Here is a 27763-nt window from a genome sequence, read left to right on the forward strand (position 1 = left end):
GAATGATCATCTTGGGAAAGAGACATTCTAGGCTACATGGTATCTTGGTCTGATCCAATAAGAGTTTTTCTAAATACAATCTTACCTGCTGAGTTTTTCTGCTTGATACAGTGAAGGGAGACACGTTGTGTCTTGGGATGTAATAAAAGCAGAAGAGCAGGTTCAAGAATTCTTGTAACATCGTTAAGCGAGAGTGCTCGTATCAACCAACCCTGTGCTGCAGCACTAATTGCTCCATCTGAATAATTCAGACTATCCAGGACAACAAACAGGGATCTACAGAAAAAAATTAATAGAAGACAGAATTATTGAAACAATGATAATGTACTGAGAAGACTACAACATAGTGTACAAAAACCCGATACTGTAATAATGAAATGAAAATAAACATCCTTGTGCATGAGATTATATCAGTAGTCTATTTCCATTATACTGGTTACATTAAAGTTTTTTAAAATATACCAATTCAAAATAGTTATACCTATCAAAAGATCGGCTGTGGGATGTAGTTCTACTGCCCTGAATTTCTCTAGTCAAATGCCACATGATGGAGAATCTGAACAGTGCTTCCAGTCTCATACACTTGCAGGAAAGAAACCCAGAATAAAAGAAAAATTAGTTAAATGTACTATATATAAATACACATATTTCTATCATTCAAACCTGCAAACATTCATGATAATTAAGGAACATGGAAATAATTTGCTGATATGGGAAGCAGTTCTTAGTAATATTTATTATACTTATAATTTACTGTATATGCTGTTTCCTATATGTAGCTAAAGAAATCACTATTTACAATTCCATAAAAATTAAAAAGGGAAATTAATGTATTTTTAGAAAATATCAAATTTAAAACAACAGCAACCAAACTAGCAATTCTTCTTCAATCTTTGCTGATCACAGAAATGAGACTTAGGAAGAAAGCGTTATTAGCATCAGGAATGATTGAGTGTATTATTTCTTCACTTTTCAACAATTTTTATAAGTAAACAATTTTAAACAGGTTTAATTTTATTTTTTTGTGAACTATAGTTCACTTCATCAGATACATGAAGTGGTTAAACTGATACATGTTTTAAACTGGGATGATAACGTGGGAAAGTGAGGGAGGGAAAGATAGGCTGATTATACAGATGCAGGTTAGAGACAGATCACATGTACCTTATCAATTAACAATGTAGAACAGGGGTGTCAAACTCAATTTCATTGAGGGATGCATCAGGATTGTGTTGGGGGGGGGAAGCTTGATGTCACTTGTGTTGGGGGTGCCTGTGGTGGCCTGAGTGCTCTGCCAGCGAAAACAGAGCTTGGGAGGGTTGTTTGCTGGCAGAGGCACCGTGGGCCAGTCCTTTGCTGTTTCCAGGGTGGCCCTGCGGGCCAGATCTAAGTACCCGAGGGCCAGATCTGGCCCCTGGGCCTTGAGTTTGACACCCCTGATGTAGTATGTTAAAAAGCCATTGTGTTGAGACTTTTTGAAATACCCTGATATGTGAGTTCAGCAATGTCTTACTTGACTGTGGTGTTAAAGCGTCTTTTTTCTTTGAGATCTGTGATATAATATCCTAGGGAGTTAAAATGCTCTAGAATTACTTTATCCTTGTTTTTCTGATGTCAAACTTTTAATTATTTCCAATTTTTATGCTGTTTTGTTCATCATATATTTTCCACAACTATGCATACGATTATGATGGAATTTCCTCTGTACATAGCACTATATTTAAGTATGTATCATTTTCTATAATAGTGGTATATAACTTAAAGACCTCAAAATACTGCTGAATTCTAATTTTACATAACATAAATTATAATTATTCATATGTCATGGAGAATTTTTACTACTTTGAAGTTTGACCCTGGCATACTGTTCAAGAAGCCCAAATAAAACTGTGGTGAGTTGATTTAGACAGGATTGTAAAACACAAAACCTTACTTTATCATGATCCAGTAATGCATGACAGATAATATCTTCACAGATATTAGCAGATGGAGCTAGACAATGCAGACGGTAGAACAGTTCAACGCAGGTATTGTGATGCTCTCGTGTCTCTTTGCTTAGCTGATTCCAAAGCACTTGAGCAACTCTCTGATGTAATTTAAAAAAAAAAATCAAATTATCCATTTTAGAAAGATTTAACACATGATAAAGAAAGTTCTATATTAATCAAAAACATATTGGTCTTAATTTTCATTAACTCTACATTAAATTGTATTACAATTGAATACAATACAATATCCATAGTTTCCCCTATGGATATATTGAGAAGTTTGAATGCTTTTCAGAATTAATATGGAAAGAAACAAGCTATTAACAACATTCTTTATGTTTTTGTTTTCTACTGCGGTTATTCACAGTTGCTTACTATCTTCAATCCTGGCCACTACAATGCTTAGTTTCCTTAATAAAGAATACTGATTGTAGGTTATCTTTGATGGCACTGTCATATGCCATTGTAAATTACTGTTTTCTTTCCATTTTTGTTTTTGCTCCTTCAACATCTCTAGTACAGTGTCTTTAGTTCAGTGATTCTCAAACAGTTATCCTTGGCACAATAGGGCCATGTTATTCACTAGTTACAGAAAAGCCTCTTGTGTCCACTCAACCCCGTTTCTCCATATTCATTGCCAATCGACTAACTCATTGAAGCCTACAATAATACATGCAACAACATGAATACTAAAATAGAGGCTGACTTCATTACCAAAGTTGCCCCGACTAGTTACTGACTATGGCTCAACATGTATTGTGCTAGCTTGAATTGCGACCTTACATCAGTTATCTAAAAAGAATAGGATAAATAAGAAATATGTCAACAAAAATCTAAACTGGGCTGGAGAATCACTTAATCACTTAATCGTAGCTCCTTAGTACTTATAGTATTTTACTGAATTGGTTGCTAATCAAGTTTGCGCTCAGAGTTATTATGTCATTGGTTTCAGATAGTAATTATGGATTAAAATATACAAAATATCATTTCATAAGACTAAAGACTAATAATAAAGGAAAGATGAGAAGGCCTGTTGTAATGGAACTATAAATGTGATACTGTTTGCTAAACCTGTGAGCTCCCATGATGTTAAAGGCAAAAATGTACGGAAAGAGTATTTGTTTAACTGGCTATCCCCACACCTGCTTAAGTAGCTCTATTATTTTGTTGGCTTAGTTTAAGTAAGGAAAGTAACAACAAATGCTATTGGCTATCTTCAGTTAATAATGACAATAATATGAGTTGTAAATATTCCATTGTCTCATATGCACAAATGTCTTAAGTGGAAAAAAAAAGCACAGCACCTGATAGAAATCAGTTTTTTCTGAAATTAGCTTTAGGATTCCAGGAGCAATAGGAGGAATTGTGACCATCTGCAGTCTTCCAAAGAAGGGGTTTTGCCCAGGAATTTTATATCGCTTAATTCTGTCTTCAATAACCAATGCCAGTGACTGGGAATGGTTGATGACTTCTAGCAGTACAGAAATTGCCAAATTCTGAATGTAGCAGTCATTAACACAGCAACATATTGTCATCAAGGATTTAAGCCACAAGGGAAAACTGGATTCACTGCCTCCTAATGAAAGTGATAAAGAGTTTGGTGCATTAGTCAAACAAGCATTAACTGGTGATTTGAAAAGCATAAAAATGACGTTCTATTCATCTATTCATATTGAATTGTGTTTATTAAATTTATATTTAGTGTGTATTAAACTTTTTAGTGTATATTCAACTATTAAATCTCAGTATTTCTATTTGGGAGTGTATATAGATGACCTATTATTCCAACAGTTTTATGAATACTTCTTTTCCTAGTGGCATTCAATATTCCAAAGCTACCAAGAATGCTTAGTCTCTTTGAACTATTTTCTTATACATATACGGTGGTTCTTAATATGAAATAGCTCTATTTCTGCAATTATTGAAAAACATGCCAGTAACTCTTAATTTTTCATAAACTTTACTTTGATGTTAATCCAGCTGGTACACATTGTCTAATTTTACTAGTGGTGGCATTTTATCTGATAATATGCTGATTACGTTAATCAACAAATTATTAAATTAAGCAATTCTTAATTGATTTTGCAAGAGAAACATAGAAATATCATCCACATATGAGCATATACTTTCACTGAATAGTAGGATCCAATGTATTCAATGTGTATTCAACTCCTTAATTATATATATAGATGTATAGATTTTAGGTTAGCATTTGTGAATATTTCCCTTGAGAGTCTCCTTATTTTGCATTCTTCTGTGATGTAAATTATCAGAATGCTAGAATGAGAATGTTTTTCTTACCAGGCACTTGAAAGAGTGACAAATACAACAGTTCGGATTCTTCTTCAGAAAGATAGACCGGAAATGTAGTGCAATCCAGTAAGAGATAGCACAGAGCTGAAAAGGTCTCTCTGCAATCCTCTCGTGTAGCTCCCAAATCAAATGTAACTTGATCAAGGTCCCAATCTTTCTCTTCTTTATCCCTTGGATTATCACATTCATCAGAAGGGGAGGAAGGCTTCAGATCTTTCTGTTTAAAAGGTGATCCTCGTACGGTGAAGAAATCTGATAGCATTCGCTTCAACTGAGGCACCACTATCTGCCTGGATTCATACGAGTTCTTTTTGTCCTCAGTATTTATGGTAACTTGGTAATTATTCTCTTTGTTATTTCCTTGACTGACATGGACTTTTGAAACATTGTCATTATTGGAATTCTGTAAATGAATCTCAAATATATGTTTACTGGCAAATTTGGCAGCAAGTTCCTGGATATAGTGCAAAGTCATCTGCATGCTTCCACCCTTTTTCCAGACATCATCTTTGTCAGGGATTATCCTAGGTATCCTCAAATGCTGTAACAGTTCAGGAGATGAAGCACTAAGAGCAATGCCGCTGTCTTCAGATTTTATTGAAGGTAAAGGAATGTCTTCTTCATCTTCTAGAGCCTTGGATTCTGAACTTATTTCCTGGTTGTCATCCTTTACGGGACTCTGCAATATTGCAATGAATACGTCTAGACATAAGTATGTATTTATTTTATACGACAGCAAAAGAAAACCTTATGTAAGAATAAATATATCCTTTAGAGTTAAGAAGACATGTATTAAAAGTTAACATTCAAATTCTTGCTTAAGTATTCAGTTGAACTTGCACAGGCAGCCTTCAGTTCCAAAGCCCCAGATGGCCTTGCATTCCTTTCTGCAGCCTTCAGTGCTTCTGGGGACCATAACTGCCAAAATATGGGACTAGAGAGGTTTTTTTTGTCATTTTGAGGTAGAAGATAGATTAATCTATAGTATGAACCCTAAATGTATAAACCCTATTAATGTTTAAAAAAGAAACAAAGAGGACCTCTCAAATTTTTCCCAACTCATTCCCACCCATGTGTGATGTAACCCCACCACTCCAGCTTCCACCTCAAAAGGTTAAGTGCAGTCCTTGGATGATAAATGCTTACTTGGTCCAATTTAGTCCTCTCCTTCTGAGAATGTCAATCGGTCCTGCCTCTTTTTCTATTTGACTTTCATTAATACAGCCACAAGCATTTTTTGCTGTGTAAAACTGGATGCCAAATATGCTTTATATTTTGCACAATACAAGAATGTTCAATAGCATTTGCTTAAGTACAAGAACCTTAATAAAGCATAGTCTGAGATTACATGAATAGCTGCACCAATGCTCATAAACATGTGAACACAATAATACAAAAATAGAACAGGAAAAAACATTAATACGTACACATCTTAATCTCAAAAGTTTAGAAACAAGAATCAACTATTATTTTAAAACAAAAAAATTCCTGCTCCAAAAAATAAGTAAAAATCTGTTTTTTAAGTATCTTTCTCTACAATGTATTTAAATAAGCACATTTTTAGTCTATACTGTATTATAATTTCCTATATAGATATCGGAATTGTATTATTATAAAATAAATGTTGTTATGGAGAACTGATTTCCATTTTATGCCAACTATCAGTATGCAGCCACCAGAATCACTCTGGTGATTCTGAAATACAAATATACATGGTATGGCCTTAGTAAGTAAATAAACTTGCTTTCATGGTGTGGAGACAATAACTTGGTCCTTAACACCAATAAGATCAAGGAGCTTATAGTGGACTATAGAAGGAATAGATCAGACTTCCAGCCCTTGCTTAACAATGGAAACCAAGTGGAGTAAGTGGCCAGTTTTAAATTTTTGGGTGTTAACATAAAAGAGGATCTGACCTGGGGCACTCACATTGCAGCACTGGTCAAAAAGGTCAGCAGAGATTATACTACCTGAGACTTCTCAGAAAACAACAACTGAATGAAAAACTACTGGTGACCTTCTTCCACTGCACTATAGAGCTTATTTTAACTTACTGCACCTGTGTATGCTTTGCCAATTGCACTGTGGCAGATAGGACAGCACTTAACATCATTGCCTAGAGTCGTGATGGCGAACCTATAGCATAGGTGGCATAAGTGGCACGCAGCGCCCTCTCTGTGGGCATGTGAGCTGTTGCCCCAGTTCAGCTCTGCCGCGCATGCATGCGTGCCTCCTGCCGGCCAGCTGATCGTCAGGTCTCTGCTGCGCATGTGCAGGGGTCTGGGCGCATGCGGGGGGGCATGCACATGCACGTGGGATGAGTGTGGGGGAGTGTGTGCATGCACGGAGTGGGGTGTGTGTGGGCTGCGAGCACATGTGCAGGGGCGGGGCACATGCGGGGGGGCATGCGCATGTGGGGGGGCATATGTGTGGGGACCATGAGCTCATTGCATTTTGGGACTTTGGGCATGTGTGTGCATTTGCGCACACATGCTTTGGACACTCGGTCCAGAAATGGTTAGCCATCAGTGGCTTAGAGGATCATTGGTTGCTCTCTCCTCTTTGGAAGAATTTTATAGCTCCTGCTGCCTTAAGAAAGTTCAAAACATTGTTAAAGATCCATCTCATCCTGGGCACCCTTTTTTTGAACTATTACCATTTGGCGGACAGTACAGGATAATAAAAACAAGGACAAATAGGCTGAAAAACAGCTTCTATCCCAGGGCAGTAACTATATTGAATTCTACTGTATCGTGCAATACTAATGGCATATCAGGTTTTCAATTCAATTGTATAGAATGGGAAGGATGTGTGTTTGTGTTTTATATTTATAATTATAATGTACACTGAAGATGGCATTTAATTTCGTTGTATGAGTGCAATGACAATAAAGTAAACCTAACTTAACTTAAACTTATACAAAATTGGTCAGAAAAACATAGTAATACTTACAGAGTCTGAGCTTCCAGTTTCAGTACTCAGGTAGGCAGATGGCATTTGCACTTTACTAAGCACTTTAAAGCATGTTCTTAACATGTATGTGAGCTCTGATAAACTTAGTACTTCCATGTTTTCAAGAAGACTTTGCACCATACAGCTGAGCATTTGTGGCAGATACAGAGACTGTACTTCAGAATAAAGTTCCTACAAAAACAAGATGGTTTAAAAAGCACTTTAAAAAGACTTGAAATTAAATCTAAATAAAATGAGAAAATAAAATCAAGCCTTGACAGTGGGACTGCATCAGCTTAGTAATTCTGGCAGCACTTTAGCAATGACAAAAAAAGTAACAATTGTGTAATTGTGTCTCAGTTGTGAATGCTCTGAAGCTAGTTAGACCTTGCTGAGTCATAACATAATATGATGCTTTGGGATCCTGTGGAAGACTATTCTTCAATTGGTTAATAGTTGGGAACTAACCTTGGCAAAGTATTATCATATTACAGTAATAATGCAAGAATCATTACTAGGCATTCATTAATGTGGAATTAAATTCAATATATCGGCTTATATTTTAAAGAAATATACAAGCCAATACACATAGGCCATGGCTGTCCCCCATGAGTTCATCTGGATATTAAGCCATGGGGATGGACCCCAGACTTATTTTGTTGATCAGGACTCTCTATACTAATACGGCAATTAGAGTCAGATATGCGGCAAATGGGGCCTCAACAAACAGCATACCGACAACTAGAGGAGTGAGGCAGGGCTGCCTGCTGGGCCCTACTCTTTTTAACCTTTATATAAATGATATCCCAGCGCAGATGGAAGATCTTCTGACGCATAGCCCCCAAATAGGCTCAAGATTTATTAATGTATTAATGTATGCCGATGACTTAGTGCTATTTTCCAGAACCCAAATAGGGATGAGGAGACTTCTCGCCAAGCTTTCACGTTATTGTACTACAAACCATTTGACTATAAATGTAGCTAAATCAAAAGTTTTAGTCTTTGGCAATAAGAATAAAAAGCATAATTGGCATATTAATGACACAAAGATTGACCAAGTTACCCAATATACCTATCTTGGAATTGTTTTTTCCAGTGAAGGTGGTTGGACTCCGCACCATCAATACCTTTCTCAAAAGGTCAGAGCTGGGGCAAGCCTTGTATCCAAATTAAGTAAACGTATTCAACCAACCTCGATTTTACCAATTCGTAAAGTCTTTCAGGCTAAACTTGTTCCAATTATGCTCTACGGTGTGGAAATCTGGGGTCTTACAGAGGCCCCCATATTGGAGAGAACTCAAAATAATTTGTTAAGGAGGATGCTGGGGGTAAACAATTCCACTTTGGCGGCAGCTGTCAGAGCTGAATTGGGACATTTTTCACTGCACACCTACACAATTACTAGGGCGGTAGCCTACTGGCTAAAAATGACTCAGATGGAAGCCAGAAGACTTCCCAAAATCTGCCTAGAGGAACAGCAGATTTCAAATCCTCAAAGGTATTCCTGGCTAACTTGGCTGTCAGAAATATTGAATTGATATGGCGTAGGGTTCCCGTTGTGTGATACACTGAAGCAAGTTAAACAACGGATTAAAGATATACATGGGCAAATGGACATGGCAACTCTTTCAACTAATCACTCCCTTAAGCTTCTGACAGTAGTTAAAACAACTTTTACCCTGGAAAAATATTTACATCTAGAAATGCCATCAGTGGAGAGAGAGCTATTTGTCAAGTTTAGATTTGAACTTTTAGATACCAATGTCAAATTCGGCCGTTACGGGAAAATCCCATACGACCAAAGAACATGTATATGTGGGGCAAATGTTGTGGAGGATACGGCGCATATAATATTTGAATGTAGGTTGTATGAGGAAGTAAGAAAACAATATCTGTCCCCAATTATAAATAAATTTCCCCACTGGAATGTAAGGCATAAATTATCATTTCTATTGAAGGCAGACTCTCCTCCCCTGGTAAGGGCTATCACTCGCTACTTTAACAGGATTTTCATTTCATTTTCATTTTATTAAATTTGTATACCGCCCTACTCCCGAAGGACTCAGGGCGGTGAACAGCCATAAAATAAAACATGTAGATACAAAATTTAAAATAGAGATAAAACTAATTAAATAAATTTGGCTGAGACATTTTAAAACCCCAATAAATTAAAACCAAATTTAAAATTCCATTTAAAAAGAGGAAAAAGTTTAGGTCAGGCCAGCTTGATGGAATAAAAACGTCTTAAGCGCGCGACGGAAGGTACGCAGATCCGGAATCCTCCGTATCTCCGGGGGGAGCTCGTTCCAGATCGTAGGTGCCCCCACAGAGAAGGCCCTCCCCCTGGGGGCCGCCAGTCGACATTGTTTGGCCGACGGCACCCAGAGGAGCCCCTCTCTATGGGAGCGTACTGGTCGGTGGGAGGCTATTGGTGGCAGCAGGCGGTCCCGTAAATAGCCAGGTCCTAAGCCATGGAGCGCTTTGAAGGTGATAACCAAGACCTTGAAGCGCACTCGGAAGACCACCGGGAGCCAGTGCAGCTCGCGCAGGAGAGGCGTTACATGGGAGCGCCACGTTGCTCCCATCACCACCCGCGCGGCCGCACTCTGCGCCAGTTGGAGCCTCCGAGTGCTCCTCAAGGGGAGCCCCATGTAGAAAGCGTTACAATAGTCCAGACGGGAGGTGACGAGGGCATGAGTGACCGTGCGTAACGAGTCCCGATCCAGAAAGGGACGCAACTGGCGAATCAGGCGGACCTGATGAAAAATCCTCCCGGTCACGGCCGTCAAGTGCTCTTCTAAAGACAGCCGTGAATCCAGGAGGACACCCAAGTTGCGAACCCTCTCCGTGGGGGCCAATGCTTCGCCCCCAATAGTCAGCGATGGCACCAGCTGACTATATCGGGACATCGGAAACCACAGCCACTCGGTCTTGGATGGGTTGAGCCTGAGCCTGTTTCTCCCCATCCAGATCCGTACGGCCTCCAGGCACCGGGACATCACTTCAAGGGCATCGTTGGGGTGGTCTGGGGTGGAGATGTACAGCTGGGTGTCGTCAGCGTACTGATGGTACTCCACCCCGAAACCACGGATGATCTCGCCCAGCGGCTTCACATAAATGTTGAACAGAAGGGGCGAGAGGACCGATCCTTGTGGCACCCCACATATAAGGGGCCTCGGGGTCGACCTCTGCCCCCCTGTCAACACAGACTGCGACCGGTCGGAGAGAAAGGAGGAGAACCACCGTAATACGGTGCCTCCCACCCCCAACTCTTCCAACCGGTGCAGCATGATACCATGATCGATGGTATCAAAAGCCGCTGAGAGATCTAATAGGACCAGGACAGAGGAACAACCTCTGTCCCGAGCCCTCCAGAGATCATCCACCAACGCGACCAATGCCGTTTCCGTGCTGTACCCAGGCCTGAAACCCGACTGGAACGGATCTAGATACGTCGTTTCATCCAGGTACTGGGGAAGCTGTCGTGCAACCACACTCTCAACAACCTTCGCCACAAAGCGAAGGTTGGAGACTAGACGATAGTTAGCCAATGTTGCCAGGTCCAGGGAAGGCTTCTTGAGGAGAGGTCTCACCACCGCCTCTTTCAAGGCGGCGGGAAAGACACCCTCACCCAATGAAGCATTTATAATCCCCTGGAGCCAGCCTCGCGTCACCTCCTGGGAAGCCAGCACTAACCAGGAGGGGCACGGGTCCAACAAACATGTGGTCGCATTCAGTCTACCCAGAATCCTGTCCACGTCCTCAGGGGTCACAGAATCAAACTCATCCCAGATAACATTCTCAGGACCTGCCCCCATCATCCCCGCTGGATCTACCCAGTCAGAGTCCAGATCTTCCCGAATCTGAGTGATTTTGTCATACAGATACTGAACAAAATCCTCGGCTCTTCCCTCCAAGGGGTCCTCCCTCGCTTCCTGGTGGAGCAGGGAGCGGGTCACCCTAAACAGGGCGGCCGGGCGGTTATCTGATGACGCAATAAGAGCAGCAAGATAAGTACATTTTGCTGCTTTTATTGCCACTAGGTAATTCTTAATATGAGACCTTACCAGTGTCCGGTCAGATTCAGTACGACTGGCCCTCCAACTACTCTCTAGGCGTCTTTTCCGGCGCTTCATCTCCCTCAGCTCCTCAGTGAACCAAGGAGCCAGGTGAGATCGACGCCGGGTCAGAGGCCGCAAAGGCACGACTCGATCCAGAGCTCCAGCGGCCGCCCTATCCCAGGCGGCCACTAGGTCTCCAGTCGAGGCGTGAGCCAGAACCTCAGGAATTGGCCCAAGCTCCGTCTGGAACCTATCAGGTTCCATCAGGCGCCTGGGGCGGTACCATCTCATCGGTTCCGCCTCCCTGCGGCGGGGTGCAGCGGTTCGAAGGTCAAGGCGAAGGAGAGAGTGATCTGACCATGACAAGGGCTCGATGACTATGTCCCCTATCTCGAGATCACTCAGCCACTGTCCAGAGACAAAAATCAGGTCCAGTGTGTTTCCCCCCATGTGCGTAGGGCCATGAATTAGTTGGGTCAGATCCATAGCCATCATGGAAGCCATGAACTCCCGAGCCACCTCAGACATCTCACCCACGGACGGCAGGTTGAAATCCCCCATGACCATTAGTCTGGGGGTCTCAACCGCCACCGCGGCGATAACGTTGAGTAGCTCGGGCAGGGCTGCTGCCACGTGGCAGGGAGCCAGGTACGTGATCAGCAAACCCCTCTGAACCCCATGACCCCACTTCACAAGGAGGGTCTCACAACCGGCCGTCTGAGGAACAGTGGCCTCCCTCGGCCTAAGGCCTTCTCTAATAATAACCGCTACTCCCCCGCCCCTCCCCTGTGACCTCGGCTGATGGAATGCCAGGAAGCCTGGTGGGCACATTTCTACCAGAGGGGCCCCTCCCTCCGGGCCCAACCAGGTCTCCGTAATACCCGCCAGGTCCGCTCCCCCCTCCTGAACCAGATCACAAATGAGGGGGGCTTTATGTATTACGGACCTGGTGTTGCACAACATCAGTCGAAGGCCCGGGCTCTGAGGGTCTGTACAACCTGGAGAACGAGTGGAGCCTTGGGGGCCGGAGCACGATACCGCTCGGAGACAGCGGGTGCGCGCTCCCTTAACATGATATGGCCCCCTGCTCCCGCCATATCTACCCCTCCCACTCACAGTACCGATGATAGAAACACAATCTGGACAAGCTCGACCCCCCCCATCACCTCCGGATCCCCCATCCCCTCCGCCGCGCATAGTGGCCAGGCCTGACCCTCCCCTTGGTGGGGAGGATGACAGCAATACGAGCCAGTTATATCGAAAAGAATTTCATTGATTGTAAGAAAGATGAGCTGAGTTAGAGAGGAGCTATCTTATTTGGGTTATCTAGTTTTGGAAATCTAGTTACTGAACTTCGATATTGTTAAATTTTAAATGTCGTATATCATATATTTTTAGATTGTTATTTCTGTAACTGTTTGTTTTATCTTTTTCTTTCTTTTTTTTTTTGAAAAGGCCTTTGGGCTATTCAATAAAAAAGAACTATCTGGATATTAAGGCCTCCAAAAGTCCTTCTAGTTATTCCTGCTTGCAAAATCCCACTTGTTTGGCTAATGAAAATAAGATTTTTTTCTTTTTATATTTTTTCTCTTTTTTATTGAATACATATAAAGAAATAAGATTCAGTAGGAAAAAAATAAGAATAAAATACGTATCAATAAACAAAGGGTATACAGATGTCATGGAAGGTATATTGTGCCATTTTTCCTGTCATTAATTATGAATGACTGAATATATTGTTTCAAAAGGATAAAAAATTGCTATTAAACAATGAATATTAGTAACTATGATTAAAACAGTGTAAGTCAACAAATGAAATGATGAATTGTAATAATTTCTGTCCACATTCCTAAAGACTATTTAATTTAGACATGCTATAAAATTGAAGCAGAATGTAAGCATAGTGAAAACCAATTCTTGGTAATAGCACAAATCTATGTCTTGAGAATAAGGTAAAGATATTGGTTACGAACTGTAGAATAAATTTCAGCTGCAAGTGGTCTTTCTTATCTCAAGTTTTATGTTATTTGTTGATTAGCTGAATTGTTTTGTAGTTTTATTCCTTTCTGCTGATTGCTGCTTGTTTTGTAGAATGACATTAAATGTTTTTATAATTTAACATAGCATAGAAATATATTATATCAAAAAATAACTCTAAATAGTGGAACTATACCCCTGCATAATGATTTCCTTTGGCAAGTAGAACACATCTATACATATTGAGGAAATAATTTACATAAATGGCTTAAGAGACAAAATTAAACATTTTGACTTACCAGTGGTATCACATCTAGAAGAAATACTGTTAATGTGCAGAGTTCCGAAATTGTTGCATCATTAGTTAGTTGTGTCTGTGTGGATTTATTTTTGTCGCTGAAAAAAAAGATGGCTTTTTTTTTAAAAAAGCCTTTTCATTCAAGTTTGATCATAATGCAATTTTCAATAGAAATGCAATTAAAAACAGTAGCACATAAAACATACATTGAACTGGTTATTCCAAAGACATTTTTAAAAACGCATTTTCTCTAGATACTATTCTTTTGTTTCTCAAATCAAGCACAGTATTTTCTAAAACATAGTAGAAAGCATATTTTAGTAGATATTAGGTAACCTATGCTCTGTTGGGTCATTTACTTATATAAAGAGAAAAGAATGACCCTGGGTGGGCAAAAAAACAGTGGGTACAGGAGTGACTTCTGACTTACTGCTGGCTTCCCCATTGAGCTTCCTTGTGGGAATTTTGCCGGGAACATCAAAAACCTCCTCCCTCCTCCCCTCCCCCCTCCTTCCCTTTCAATCAACAAAATGAGAAACTCCAACCAAAGGAAAAAGATTGTACTGAAACTGAACATAATAAGGAACAATTAACTAACACAGAAAATGAACCTTTACAGACAAGCCAATGACAAATTGTCATTCATAGAAGGGAAAAAACCTCAAACTCAATCCAGTCTAGCACTACTGGAGCTAAACGATCAATTTCATAACCTTTCCTTGGAAAAAAAATGTGCAGACACCTGAAGAGGAGACATCATCAAGAGTACCAATTGCAGAGGGAAAAAAAAGGGACTACAGGTGGTATTTTCTTCTACTCCCAACGAAAGGTAGGCATCCAACAAGGGAACACAGAATTTTTGAAGTAAATTACCGGCTTAGAAGATGGTGCCACTGAGAGAACTTTGGAATCCTAGACTATGGTCTATAATACCTACATGAGGGGTTTCTGGAAGGGGATGGGCTACATCTCACAATAATGGGTAAAATGTCACCAACTGTAACTGGCTGACCAACCACACTCAACATGAAGTCCTCAATGTAACTACTTCTACATGGAGAGAAGCATGCAATTCTGTCTTAGCCAGTACTCATAAACATCTTCATAAAATATTTAGATTTTGGGATAGAAGGGGAATTGATCAAATTTGCAGATGATACTAATCTGGGAGGAATAGCCAGCACTTTAGAACAATGATTCCCAACGTTTCTGGCAGTGGGATAGCAGGGGTAGGTGATAGTTTCACATGTGAACCCTTCATTTGCATTGCCTGATTCCCAATGGGCCATGTTCTAGTATCAGTCTGCAAACCAGGGGTTGGGGACCCCTGCTTTAGAAGATAGGCTCAAGATCCAGAAGGATCTTGATTGGCTTGTACACTGGGTCTTATTCATTAAAATGCAATTCAGTGGTGAGACAGCAGTAACTGTGACAGGGATCTAGAAGTACCACTTAAATATGAGCCAGTAGTGCGGTGCAACTGCCAAAAAAACCCCAGTGTAGTTCTAGGCTGCATTAACAGGTAATATCAAGGTCAGTACTACTTTATACTGCACGGATAAAACTACACTTGGAATGCTGTGTCCAGTTTTGATTACCATGATATAAAAAATATGTTGAAAGTTTAGAAAGGGTGCAGAGACAAGCAACAAAGATGAGAGACAGGTAGTTGCCTGAGATGGTACTCTGAAATTTATTGGAAGTCAATGTGGCTTGCAAAGCAGTGATATTGCATGGCATTTGTATTCTGAATTTAAGATAAATTTATTACTGTTCCCCTATTATTCTCTTATCTCCAAAGCAAAAATACAAGATCTGTAACTACCTTAAGCAGTCCTCAATGCAACCAGTCATATAATCCCACAGAAAATCTGTGTTTAAGGATGTGATCAACATGTTAGCTGTTTTAACAATCTCAGATGCATTCTTGTTTTCTTTTATTGCACTAAAAAGAGAATCAACAGTATTTAGTAAATATATGCAGAGGAAATATATTTTTAAAGTAAGGCATATTATGTTAATAATAAATAAACATATTTTAAGGTGATGGTACAAAACGTGTAACTAGATATTCAGAAATGAAACTGAAAACTTAAATTCATACCTGTCCTAAAATTTAAGTCTGAGTTATAGGATGGGCCAAGGTTAGCACCACTCTTTTCCAACATAACCATTCTTCTTTTACATTCAAGCAATATTATGGGGTTTATTTTAACTGGTAGTCCTTTTTCTGAAAGCACCTTTAGGACAACCATGACCTTGACGACTAAGAACCTCCATAGACATTTTAACTGCTAATTCTGTAGCATTTTTCCAGGGGATTAAAGAATCTCAATTTATTAAGATTACTAGGGATACACTGTTTCAATTAAATTGCTTTAAGTATGTCCAGTGGCAGTAGCCACAACAGCTTTATGGATGAACTTATCCAGATGAACTTGTTAAGCCATTATTACTTTTTTTGCCCTCAAGTCAGTATTGGTTCTTTTGAGACTTCATGGATAAAAGCAATCAGTTTGGTAACATGTTTAGCAGTGATTTGCTACTGTTTTCTTCCTTGAGAGTGAGTGATTGGTTCCAAATCACCTAGCTGACTTTATGACTGAGACAGAATTAGAACTCACAGTCTCCCAGTTTCTACCCCAATGCCTTTAGCCATTGTAACAAACTGGCTTTATGTTAACACAGACAAATTCATATTTCTGATAGACTTTTGCAACTACTAATTTAGCAGAGACCCCCATAGCAGTAGAAAAGGATACTACCTTAGCTTGCAAAATGCTCAAATTACTTTCAAGGCATGTTTTGAAGAACTGGATACATGAAAATATGTAATTCTGATCAGAAATATAGCAGCAGTATCCAGCAACCGGAAAAAAATAATCGATGTATAATTTATTTATTTATTTAGCTACTTAAGTAAACAGAAAACAAACTATACCTTGTAAGGACATTCCCAGTTTGACTATAGCTAAGTTTAAGATCAGAACCCAATGTTTCCTTGCAATATCTATAAAATGCTCTGATCACTTCAAGAAACAAGTCCGCAATGACTAGTGGGCCTACAATAAGGGAAATATAAAGGAATCCAATATTTAAAGACTTATTTACACATGTGAATAATCTTACTATAAAGTTATATTGACACAACTTCTTCTTTGCAGTTCAATGTATTATTACATACAGTAAATTTAAGAACATTGTTAGGATTTCACACATATGATTAGCAATGTGACTAGAACAGAATCTCAATATTACACATAGATCAGTTTTATGTTAACTATATTTATTTTGCAGAAGCAGCAGCCTCAGTTGATACATCAATTGAATTATGCAAGTGTTCTTTTTTATGCTTTTATGAAGGAAATTTAATATCAGATTTCTGGTTTCTATGTACTTTTTCATTTGTTACGTCTATTCTCAGACCAAGTCCTCAACCTTCCTGGCTTGGTGGACCGGCAGCAGGAGGGAGAGGGATGATTCTGTGTGAGCGGCAGGATGTGTGTGAGTGCATGCAACTCCATTTGTGCATGAGCGCCTGCCACTCATGCAAATGGACCTTCGTGCATGAGCACCTACTGCTTGAGCAAGTGGAGCTGTGCACGCACACATCTCGCCCACTGCTTGTGCCACCTGGTAGTGAGGCCATGATCCAGGGGTTGGGAACCCCTAGCCTAAACCATTTTCTCAAACAATGACAGATACCTAGCAGTAATTAAGTATGATAGAATATGTTATGTCTCTGAATGAAGATAGGAATATCAGAAAACAAGTTATGGAGAGATGTATAGTATTTCTTTCCATGCTGTATTCAAATTAATAATGAATGTAAGAAATATTGAAGAACATCGAAGTTGTATTTAGATAATGTTAACTTAAATGATTGACCAGCATCTATGTCAAGTGATAAACTATCACATGCTTTTCAATAGAAACCTGTGTTTGTCCATACTGTGATTTAGCACATTTAGTTCTTGAAGAAAAGTTTCTCTTTCTCTTACCTATTTCAGGTTTGTCAAGTAGGCTTATGAGAATGCGGAATGGCTTCAAATATGCATGGTGCTGTTCTTCCAAGTCAGATTCTGAAAATTTCTGATGTAGTATTTCAATTAAACCCTATTAATCAAAGAAAAAAACATTGACAACCGTGCAAATTAGTTTTTCTCTGCCTTTTAAATAATTTTAGCTAATTTTTATTAGTAATTATTTATTATTAAAAATCCAATAAATTAATTTGAAAAATTCAACACTATTTTTAAAATGACACTATAAATTAATAGTGCAGCACTCCTGTAGGAGAAGGAAAACACTGCATTTAAACTGAACGGAACTAAAATTTTAGGAAGAAAAAAGGACAATTGCAGTTAATTCATCCCGTATCAGAAAATCAATCAGAAGATACTTTTACTCCAAATTTCCAGATTATTCATCGCTTTCTTTTTGATCTTGCTTTTTCAAGCACTATTCCATTATACAGGTATTCCTCAACTTACAATCACAATTAAGTCCAACTTTTCAGTTGCTAAGTGAGACATTTGTTAAGTTAATTTTGCCCCATTTTACAACCTTTCGTGCCATAGTTGTTAACTGAATCACTGCAGTTGTTAAGTTAGTAACATGATTGTTAAGTGAATGTGGCTTCCCCATTGACTTTGCTTGTCAGAAGGTCACAATATGTAATCACATGACCTCGGGACACTGCAAATATCATAAATATGAGTCAGTTGCCAAGTGTCTGAATTTTCACTTTTCCATTTAAGATTCTGAAAGCTGGTATTATATAATAGTAGCCAGAACCAGTAGCAACAACAATTTATTAATCTAATATTAGACTGTCACCACTTAATGAAGTCATCTTTTAAAGAGTATAATATGGACCTACCTCAACTAAAAGTTCTTTGGAGTATTTTTCAAAAAAAATGTGGGCATAATCTTCTAAGGATGCATTAATAGATAGCTCTGGTACAGAAGCCCTTCCTTTGATATCAGAACCTTAAAAAAGATAATTGTAACAAGAAAAAATATACAATATAGCATTATAGTTTTAATTAATAAAACAAGAAATCATAGCAAAACATGAACTGCTCTGTTGCATTTGATATGCACATGATACTTCCTTTCCAGGGAAGTATTTTGAGGACAAAGAATAACAAATATTTCTTTGTAAGAATATAAATTAGATTACTGTACACTGTTTGAGATTTAATATCTCAACCCCTACCTTATTCTGAAAAACAATTTCAGAATAATTAAAGAATGCAAAAAAAAATAATAACAACTATATGTGGTACCATACCTAGCAACCATGAATATAGTCTTCGGTTTAGTGACATATCTCTTCTTAAGAGAGTTTGTGCAGCTGCTGAAAGAATATGAACCACATCAGATCTATGCAATGGAATAGCACTCTCATTTGGGTCCTAAACAAAGAATCAACAAGTCAGCTGAAACCACATGTCTTTTAACAAAAACTAAAGCACAGCAGATAATGCAGAAGAAAACCACACAATACCAGCAATATTAAGAATATTATCATTCACACAATTCATACTCCTATACTGTACATAATTCACAATTTGTAAAGAAATGTCTGAGGGTTGCATTAGACAGTAGTAGGTTGCCTATAAGCTATTAAGCTATCGATTTTTTCAATATGTTCTATTGATTTTTTACAATATATTGCTATATTGCTTCCCATGAAGCCACATCTTGAAACAGTTTAGAAATATAAAAGTTGTTAAAATAAATGCATTAAAACAATAAGATATGTATTAAAAATAATGTTTTTTAAAATTCATTTTTCATTTTCTCTGGGGATGGCATTAAGAATGTTATCATTCACACAATTCATACTCCTATACTGTACATAATTCACAATTTGTAAAGAAATGTCTGAGAATTGTATTAGACAGTAGTAGGTTGCCTATAAGCTCTTGTACCTGCCCCTATTAAACTATTGATTTTTTCAATATGTTATTATTGATTTTTTACAATATATTGCTATATTGCTTACCATGAAGCCACAGTTTAGCTTCATGGGAAGCTAAAGCAGCAAAGCAGTTGAAACAGTTTAGAAATATAAAAGTCGTTAAAATAAATGCATTAAAACAATAAGATATGTATTAAAAATAATATTTTTTAAAATTCATTTTTAATTTTCTGTGGGGATAGTGGGTTGGAAAATGAGAACCAAACAAAATTATTCATTAGAATAAAAGTTACCTTGTTAGATTGGCCCAAGATACATTTTAATCCATTGTTTTTCACAATAGTTAGCCAGTTCCTCTCTCCCACTATTATTGCAATGCTCTCTACATGGGGCTGCCCTTGAGGAGCACCCGGAGGCTCCAGTTGGTCCAGAATGCGGCCGCGTGGGTGGTTATGGGAGCGACGGGGCGCTCCCATGTGACCCCCCACCTGCGCGAGCTGCACTGGCTCCCGGTAGTCTTCCGGGTGCGCTTCAAGGTTTTGGTTACCATCTTTAGAATGCTCCATGGCTTAGGACCGGGGTATCTACAAGACCGCCTTCTGCCACCAGTAGCCTCTCACCGACCAGTACGCTCCCATAGAGAGGGGCTCCTCAGGGTGCCGTCGGCCAAACAGTGTCGACTGGCGGCCCCCAGGGGGAGAGTCTTCTCTGTGGGGGCACTTGTCATCTGGAACGAGCTTCCCCCGGAGATACGGAGGATCCCGGACCTGCGTGCTTTCCGCCGTGCCATCAAAACATTTCTTTTCCAGCAGGCCGGCCTGGCCTAACCTCTCTTTTAAACTGTTTTTTAAATTTTTTTAAATTTTTAAATTTTAAATTTGTCTTATGAATTTGGGGTGTTTTAAATTTTGTTTTTCGGGCCAATTATTTAATTGTATTTTAATGGTTTTTTAACATTTGTATTAGATGCATTTTATTTGGCTGTTCACCGCCCTGAGTCCTTCGGGAGTAGGGCGGTATACAAATTCAATAAATAAATAAATAAATAAATAAATAAATAAATAAATAAATAAATAAATAAATAATAAAAATTTCTCTCAGTTAGGCTTTGGAGAAATGCTACCCTCATTGTTGACTTGGAGATAACAATGAATCAAGACGATCTCAAGTGGATACCACCAGAACCTGATGATTTGTTACAGTGAAGTCTCTCAAAATATATGTTATTGATACCTTGATTTGTCTTAAATAGTAAACAACTAGTTATTGAACACAAATATACATAGGAGTAATCTTACCAGGAATCTTCCATGATATTTTGTAAACAAAGGTAAATATGAACGGAGATAAATATTCAATCATCCAGGTCATGGTTATCCCAAAGTTGCTTTTCAAAAGGCAACTGAACTTTCTTGGTTTTTTTCCCTTGAAAACCAAATTTCACTTCTCATCCAAGAAGCTTCTTCAATTCTGACTGAATGGTGGGGAATAGAAGAATTTATATTCTTTGCAGTCATCTGATCATTAATACTCTGAAGGTCATCATTAGCATTCTGAGTCGTTGAGGCTACTTGGAGATTTATCTATAACCTCAAGGTCACCTGAATCAGGATGCCTATTTACAAAAGCAAAACGTTTTCAAGGGAAAAAACCCAAGGAAGTCCAATTGCCTTTTGAAAAGCACCTTTGGGAAGATCAAAAATAATTGAATAAAAATAATTTGCTTACCAAAGAAGAATATAATGGGAAAAAGAAGAGAACCACTTCCAAAGTGTTTCTTTGTACAAGAACATTTGAATCCAGCATCGACACACAAATAGCTTGTATCTAGAAAAAAAGTGAAATGACATTTGATATAATAACCCCCAGTAGATTGATCATTTCCTTTTGCTCTGTAGACTAGCACTTCAGGACAAAAGTGTAGTAGGAATTGATTTTTAAAATCCAGCAGTTCTCAATTTTAAATCTTTTTCCACATTGTAATCAGAAAATTAATTAGCTTACATTCTGAATGAAAAAAAAAGAAAGAAAATGTTTCCTCAGCTAATTAAAAAATAAGATGATACAGGTATCTTTTTGTGGACTCCTTTCCCCAAATTATTTGAGGAATGTGTCCATTGAAAAGGAATAATACAACAATACCTTAAACTCAGAATCATGTTAAATTATTCAACAATTAAAGACAAAATGATATGTTAGCAACTTTTTTTAAGAGCTGGCATACAATAAGAGGGGAGGTCAAATTTTTCAGAGTGGAAATAGTTTGTTAACAATCAAAACTTAACACACTTAATGTATTTGCTCACATTAATGTATTTGTTTATCTTACTTGCTTGCTGCCAACTCCAATCTGACTCATGACAGTTTATAACAACATATAAAGCTTCTACAATATAATGTAACAATAGACAATTAAATATCTTAGCAAGTAGAACTATGAAAATGATGCTATTAACATTCCACATCCATAATTACCAAAATTAGTAACATCTAAATAAATTATCTCATACAATAATTAAATTAATAAATAATTATGAACAATTTTATAAACAATACTTACAAACTTCAAATAATCTCCTAATCATAAAAAAGATGAGACTGCATCATTTCCTATATCAGACTATTCCTACTTCCTAATAACACAGAATTCTGAATAGGGATCATCAATTATCACTTTGGGATAATTGTACTGAGAGATTGATTCAAAGTAGAGGTTGTGGTCCTGAAGATACAATATATTGATGCAAACCACATTTGACTTTATAGGTCAATACCTGTAGCATTTTGAATTACACTCAATAGAAACCTATTAGCAATCACTGAAGAGGTTTTTTTTTTGCAGATAACATCTGTAAATTACTGAACTGAAGCATTTTGTACCAATTGCAGCCCAAAGAACATATGGCAGGCCCAGTACTAGAAAAGGCCATGATTAAAAGCTTCAGTCAAAGTTTCTGAATTTATGTTTGACAAACTTCTAAGAGACATTATTTTGGACATAAACCAAAGCAACAACCACAATTCAAGGTAAAGTCCATTCAAAAGAACTAAGTTCCTCATGTAAACAGGTTGGTAAGAATCCTTAAAAGTATAGTATTCTCTCTTTCACAAACCTGCTCCTTGATAATGGTTCATTATGTGAAATAACTGTATTCTCATTTTCAGTAAACACAAGCGTTCTTTAGCAAAAAAAGTATAAGCCAAGTTGTATGTTACATCCAACATTCCCAACTAACAGTACTAGCAAATTTGGACACCTTTGTCCACATATTAGAAATTTCAAAAGCCAAATTTCATCCTAATCCTATTCATTCTATGCAAGCTAGAGTAGTAATTCAGAGACTATTTTAGGCATCAACATACTATTGCCTGAATTTCACCAAAACAGGAGGCATACCTACTAAAATATACTTAATATGCAGAAAGATATAATGAACAAAGTTTGGAAGGGTGGGACAGCTTTGTGCCAGGCAGGAAATAATTTTCACTATAATTTTGTTTTTGCAAGAAATAGTTGAGAAATATGTGAATATGAGAAAGAAATGTAGTTATGTTTGTTGATGGTTGAGTAAAGTATATTATAAAGTGAATAAATTTGAATTATTGGATATTTCCATGAATATGGATTGAATGTTGATTGCCAAATGTATAAGAAAGACCAGATAATAATGGAAGCAAAGCACTCATAATGACAAATGATTTAACACTGAGCAAGGAGTAAGGTAAGAATGCATTATGGCCCTTGCTTGTTTAATGCACTTATTGGCAAATGAAAAAAGAATGTATGTGGTGACATTAAGGTGAAATTATCTGAGGTTATCAATGTATGAATGCTTCTATATGCAATATTATCAAGTTGCTGACTGAAAACCTGAATGATTTACTTAAATGTTATACAAACTGTATGATGCAACAAAGTACATGAAATATATAATTAATATATCAAAACTAATGGTTGTCAGAGAAAATGAATTGAATAATTTCAAATGGCACATAAATGTGAAAATCAAGACCAACTAGATGAATTTGTGTTTTTGTTAACGTGTTTACTAAATATGTTAAAACGGATGGAGGAATTTTAAGGTTAAAAAAGCTGGCAGAAATATGACAGCAGTATGTGGTTTACTTCATGTAATGAATAATTAAAATAAAACAAGGAGTGAACATAAAATTGTTGTATATAACAGCTTACTTCCTCCCATTCTATTACATCTAAATAATAGATCAATATGGTAGGAGAAACATAATAGGTTGTAATAGCAATGGCTATTTCTTCTTGTTTTTAACCAGATGGGCATCTTAATTAGGGTCAGGAAGGAAGGGATGCTGAAATAATATGGACTGAATATAGAATTAAGTGATCATTATCAAAGAATGCTGCAGTGATTTGGGTATATGAAGAGAACTATGAGAATCAAATCACAAGACAAATATATGAAGTGACAAAGAAAGTTGTGCTTGTGTGGACGTGAGAGAAGTGAAAAATCAGTAAAAAAGATATTGTATGAAGTGACCTATGGATGTGGTAGCAACAAGGATAGAATGATATTCAGAAATGTAATGAATGAGGATGATATAAACTAAATGCAATTAATTTTTCTCTTTTTCCTCTTCTGTACTTCTTTGGCTTATTATATATTATTCCTTTTCTGTGCTGCCCATAATGTTGCTTACAGAAAGGGAATATTATGATGGGCATATGAATGCATTCTCCATGTCCATGTTGCATAAATAGTTACATAAGGGCTTACGCATCCTTGAACACTGAATTAATATTTAAATTTTACACAAACCTCCATAGAATGCAGTCAAGGGAACTAATTAGCATGATGGTTATGGACAGAACATACAAATTGTAACTTGAGTAATAAACTTAATTTTAATGAATATGTATTTGTCACGAGTGTTTTCAGAATTGCTGTAGCTACTTGATCAGTTACAAACAGTATGGATCCAATCAAGCCATCTCCTGTTTGCAATTAACTGCAAGCCTTCCCTGCCCTAGTTAATTGCAGGTTAACTTCCCATATAAGCACGGAACTTTCTGCTTGCTATTTGGGCCTAGACACTGTTTAGGCCTAGATGCAGAGCCAGTGCTGAAGCACATGGACGCAGAGCCCAGAGCAGAGCTGCAGAAGGGAGGAGAACTCAGCTAAAGAGTCCTGATGGCTGCAGCAGAGATAGCAGCAGAAAAGGAGCCAAAGAGCTGTGTAAAGATACTCCCACAGAGCTAGCTGCAACTGTGAGTTGAGATAGCTAGGAACCTTTTTTTTTTTTTTGAAAATATTTTTTTATTTTTTCCCAAACATAAACATAAAATATAACGTTCAAGAACAGAGTTTCAATCCGGTCATAGATGGTTAACATGCTTATATTCTTTTAACACGCTCTATTCCACTTTTCCATTACATCTTTTAAAAATTTAAAACAGCTAAAAAAAAAAGAAAAGAAAAAAAAAACAACAAATTTAAACATAAAATTCTAACACTTTCATCTAAACAAATCTAATATATCAATACAGTTTTAACTTCAAATTAAATTTTAGCTCATCTCTATATCTCATCAATATCCAAATAGTTATTAACAATATTCTAGTCTCTTATTCTAATTATATACCTTACAATTTTATCACCAAAATTATCAAGTTCAATTTTAATATAGCTTCATTTTGTTAAAATTTTAAGGCACAATTTTATCAATATCTTAATTGTTTACATCTTTTAAAAATTTAAAACAGCTAAGAAAAAAAAAATTTTAAACATAAAATTCTAACACTTTCATCTAAACAAATCTAATATATCAATACAATTTTAACTTCAAATTAAATTTTAACTCATTATCTCAGCTGGGAACCTTTTGAAGTCTCCAATTTCGGTTCGCCTTTTGCTGAGTTGAAGCACGCAAGCCAACATCTGAACTGTTGCTGCTGTTGGAGCTACGATTGGAGGGAGAGCTGGACAGTTTCCCTCCCAGGAGCTTCAAGCCACGTTTGCTGATTGAATTGTTTTTCACAGGTGACTTTTAGCTGTGAAGCTTACGCTGCTGCCCTTCTACCACCTCGATGATGTATCGACACCGAAGCTGTTTAATGTCATGTTAGTTTTTTCTTATGGACTGTTTCGGTATTGTGGAGAGGAATTTAGGGAGATGGCCTGGCTTCATTTAACCAAGATAAGACTTTGTTGTTAATATGCCTTTTTTAAAGATATAGTGTTTTTTAAACATTTTGAAGTAAAGTATATTTTTATACAAGACTCCTCTGCTAGTTTTATTTCAGTCCTAGTGTGTTTGCTTGTGAGCTGGTTCATGATTCGGGGACAAACCTCAACCCCATCCTGACAGTATTTGCTATGCATTGCACAGAAAATGGAACATTTGCCTCCAGTTGCATTAGGTACCTTATAAAAGGCTTTCTTTTCAAAGCAGTTAAAGGAGGAAGCACTTCTACCAGAATATATTATCCTAATGCACGTTTCATAGGGATTCAATTATTTATTTATATGATTTATAGAGCCATCCATCTCATAACAGTGACCTTGATATATACATAGGTACTGTATGTTAGTGCCAACTAACAATTAACTAAAAAAATAATGAAAATGCAACAATTGAAGGGTAATATTTCTTCCCAAATTGTATGATTTTATCTGCAATTTTCCATTTTTCTTCATTATTTATTTATCATATAAAAGCAAAGATTATTTATTTAACCTACTGTGAGATTAGGATCAGTCCCCATTATATAATTCTGCTGCTTTCCAGGTATTGCTCTGTTGATATGACTGACAACAAAAAGGGAAGCATGTAGTCTTACAGAAGGGCTAACCAAGACACTGGCCCACAAGGCAGAATAGAACACTTCTTTTCCAATTACAAGGGACAACTTCACAAGCAAAGCATCAGTCCTGTAAAACAAGAAAAGAGATTATGCAGTTACAAAATTAAAATAAATTAATTTGGCACATGCTGATGTTGAAATCTATACTATACATATTAAATAATGTATTTTTGCACTGTTTAGAAAAATTCCTAAGAAAAAAGAAGAGAGACTTCTAAACTACAGCGGTTCCACATTGAAGATATAGGCTTTCACTTCAAATCTAAGATAGATTTATAAAATCTTTACAGAGAAAGGTACACCAGTAAAAGCTCATATAAGAATTTTCTGAGGACTCTGAAAACAGACATTTCATCTAAATGAGGTAAATCCTTTTAAGTCTTGTTTTCAGCCTAATGTTATGATGGAAACTATCTGAAATAGCAAGAGTGGTTATGGATTTGTAGGATGAGGCCTGGTCAGGTGGAGGATAATAACTATTTTAGTTTTTCTGGATCTCTTAAAAGTTCTTTGGTATTATTGACCATATTATTATGGGATGGAAATTGTGTAATTATTCTTGTTCCAAGGAGGGGAGATAATTGATAATCTCTTTGCTTTATACTTATACCCACAGGCTTCCATTTTGTTCTCTAAACTATTCAACAACTTCATGAACCTTGTAGATAAAGCAATCTTAGATTTAGGTTGAAGAATCATCAATATTTGGATCTACTGGTCTCTGTTTCTACTATTGGGTTTTAACTCCTAAACTACTATATATGTGAAAGCTAAATGGAAGAGAACTGAATCTTAATCTACTGATTTTTTTTTTTGCTGAGTGAAGCTTTTAATTGATTTAAGTCATAGCTTGCTTGATGTTGAGTTAGTATACTGAATTAATCTAGCCACTGTGGATTATAAACCACGGTGTGAATACAGATTTCTGGTTCAGAAATAAATAAACTGATTTAATAAACTATATATATGTTTAAAATGTTCCACTTTCAATTTTTCTTCATCATGACTGCAATTTATGATCTGTTGCATATGTTACTTAGCATAACCTTTAACTTTATTTTTTTTTTTTGCTTTTTTCTTCAAAAAGGCAGAGTATAAGGTTTGAAATATAAAATACTTGGTTGAGAATGATAATAAATGATGAGCTGAAAACGTTTTCTGGTTTGGACCAGAACTTTTCTAGTGGAAAGACATCTCCCAAGAATTTTCCTCCAACATGTACCAGGAAAAACCTGATTGTCTGCACTGAAGCTTCTGCTTAATACATGGCCCTGACCAAATAAAAGAAGAGTATGCAGTACTGCATTCCTGGCTTTATTTTTGGTCACTCATCTTTCCCTGGACTGATTCCCACTGTAGGTATGGAATGAAAAGAGAGTTAAAATGTATTTATTATTTTAATTTTTT

At 37.3% G+C, this 27763-nt stretch overlaps 1 protein-coding gene across 1 annotated transcript in view; it reads right to left on the minus strand.

The window, feature by feature from the left end:
* Positions 1–27763, minus strand: part of DOP1B (DOP1 leucine zipper like protein B) — a 58362-nt gene that overhangs the window by 21343 nt on the left and 9256 nt on the right. The window contains 14 exon segments of the mRNA XM_070944316.1: positions 86–276; positions 482–582; positions 1934–2086; positions 3293–3564; positions 4290–4980; positions 7254–7445; positions 13591–13687; positions 15412–15534; positions 16531–16651; positions 17591–17705; positions 18472–18581; positions 18886–19009; positions 21247–21345; positions 26234–26423. Coding sequence (XP_070800417.1) covers positions 86–276; positions 482–582; positions 1934–2086; positions 3293–3564; positions 4290–4980; positions 7254–7445; positions 13591–13687; positions 15412–15534; positions 16531–16651; positions 17591–17705; positions 18472–18581; positions 18886–19009; positions 21247–21345; positions 26234–26423 — 2579 coding nt within the window.

This window comes from Pituophis catenifer, unplaced genomic scaffold (genome assembly GCF_029215685.1).
Source record: "Pituophis catenifer annectens isolate HBS135680 unplaced genomic scaffold, rPitCat1.0.hap2 SCAF_4, whole genome shotgun sequence".
NCBI lineage: Eukaryota > Metazoa > Chordata > Lepidosauria > Squamata > Colubridae > Pituophis > Pituophis catenifer.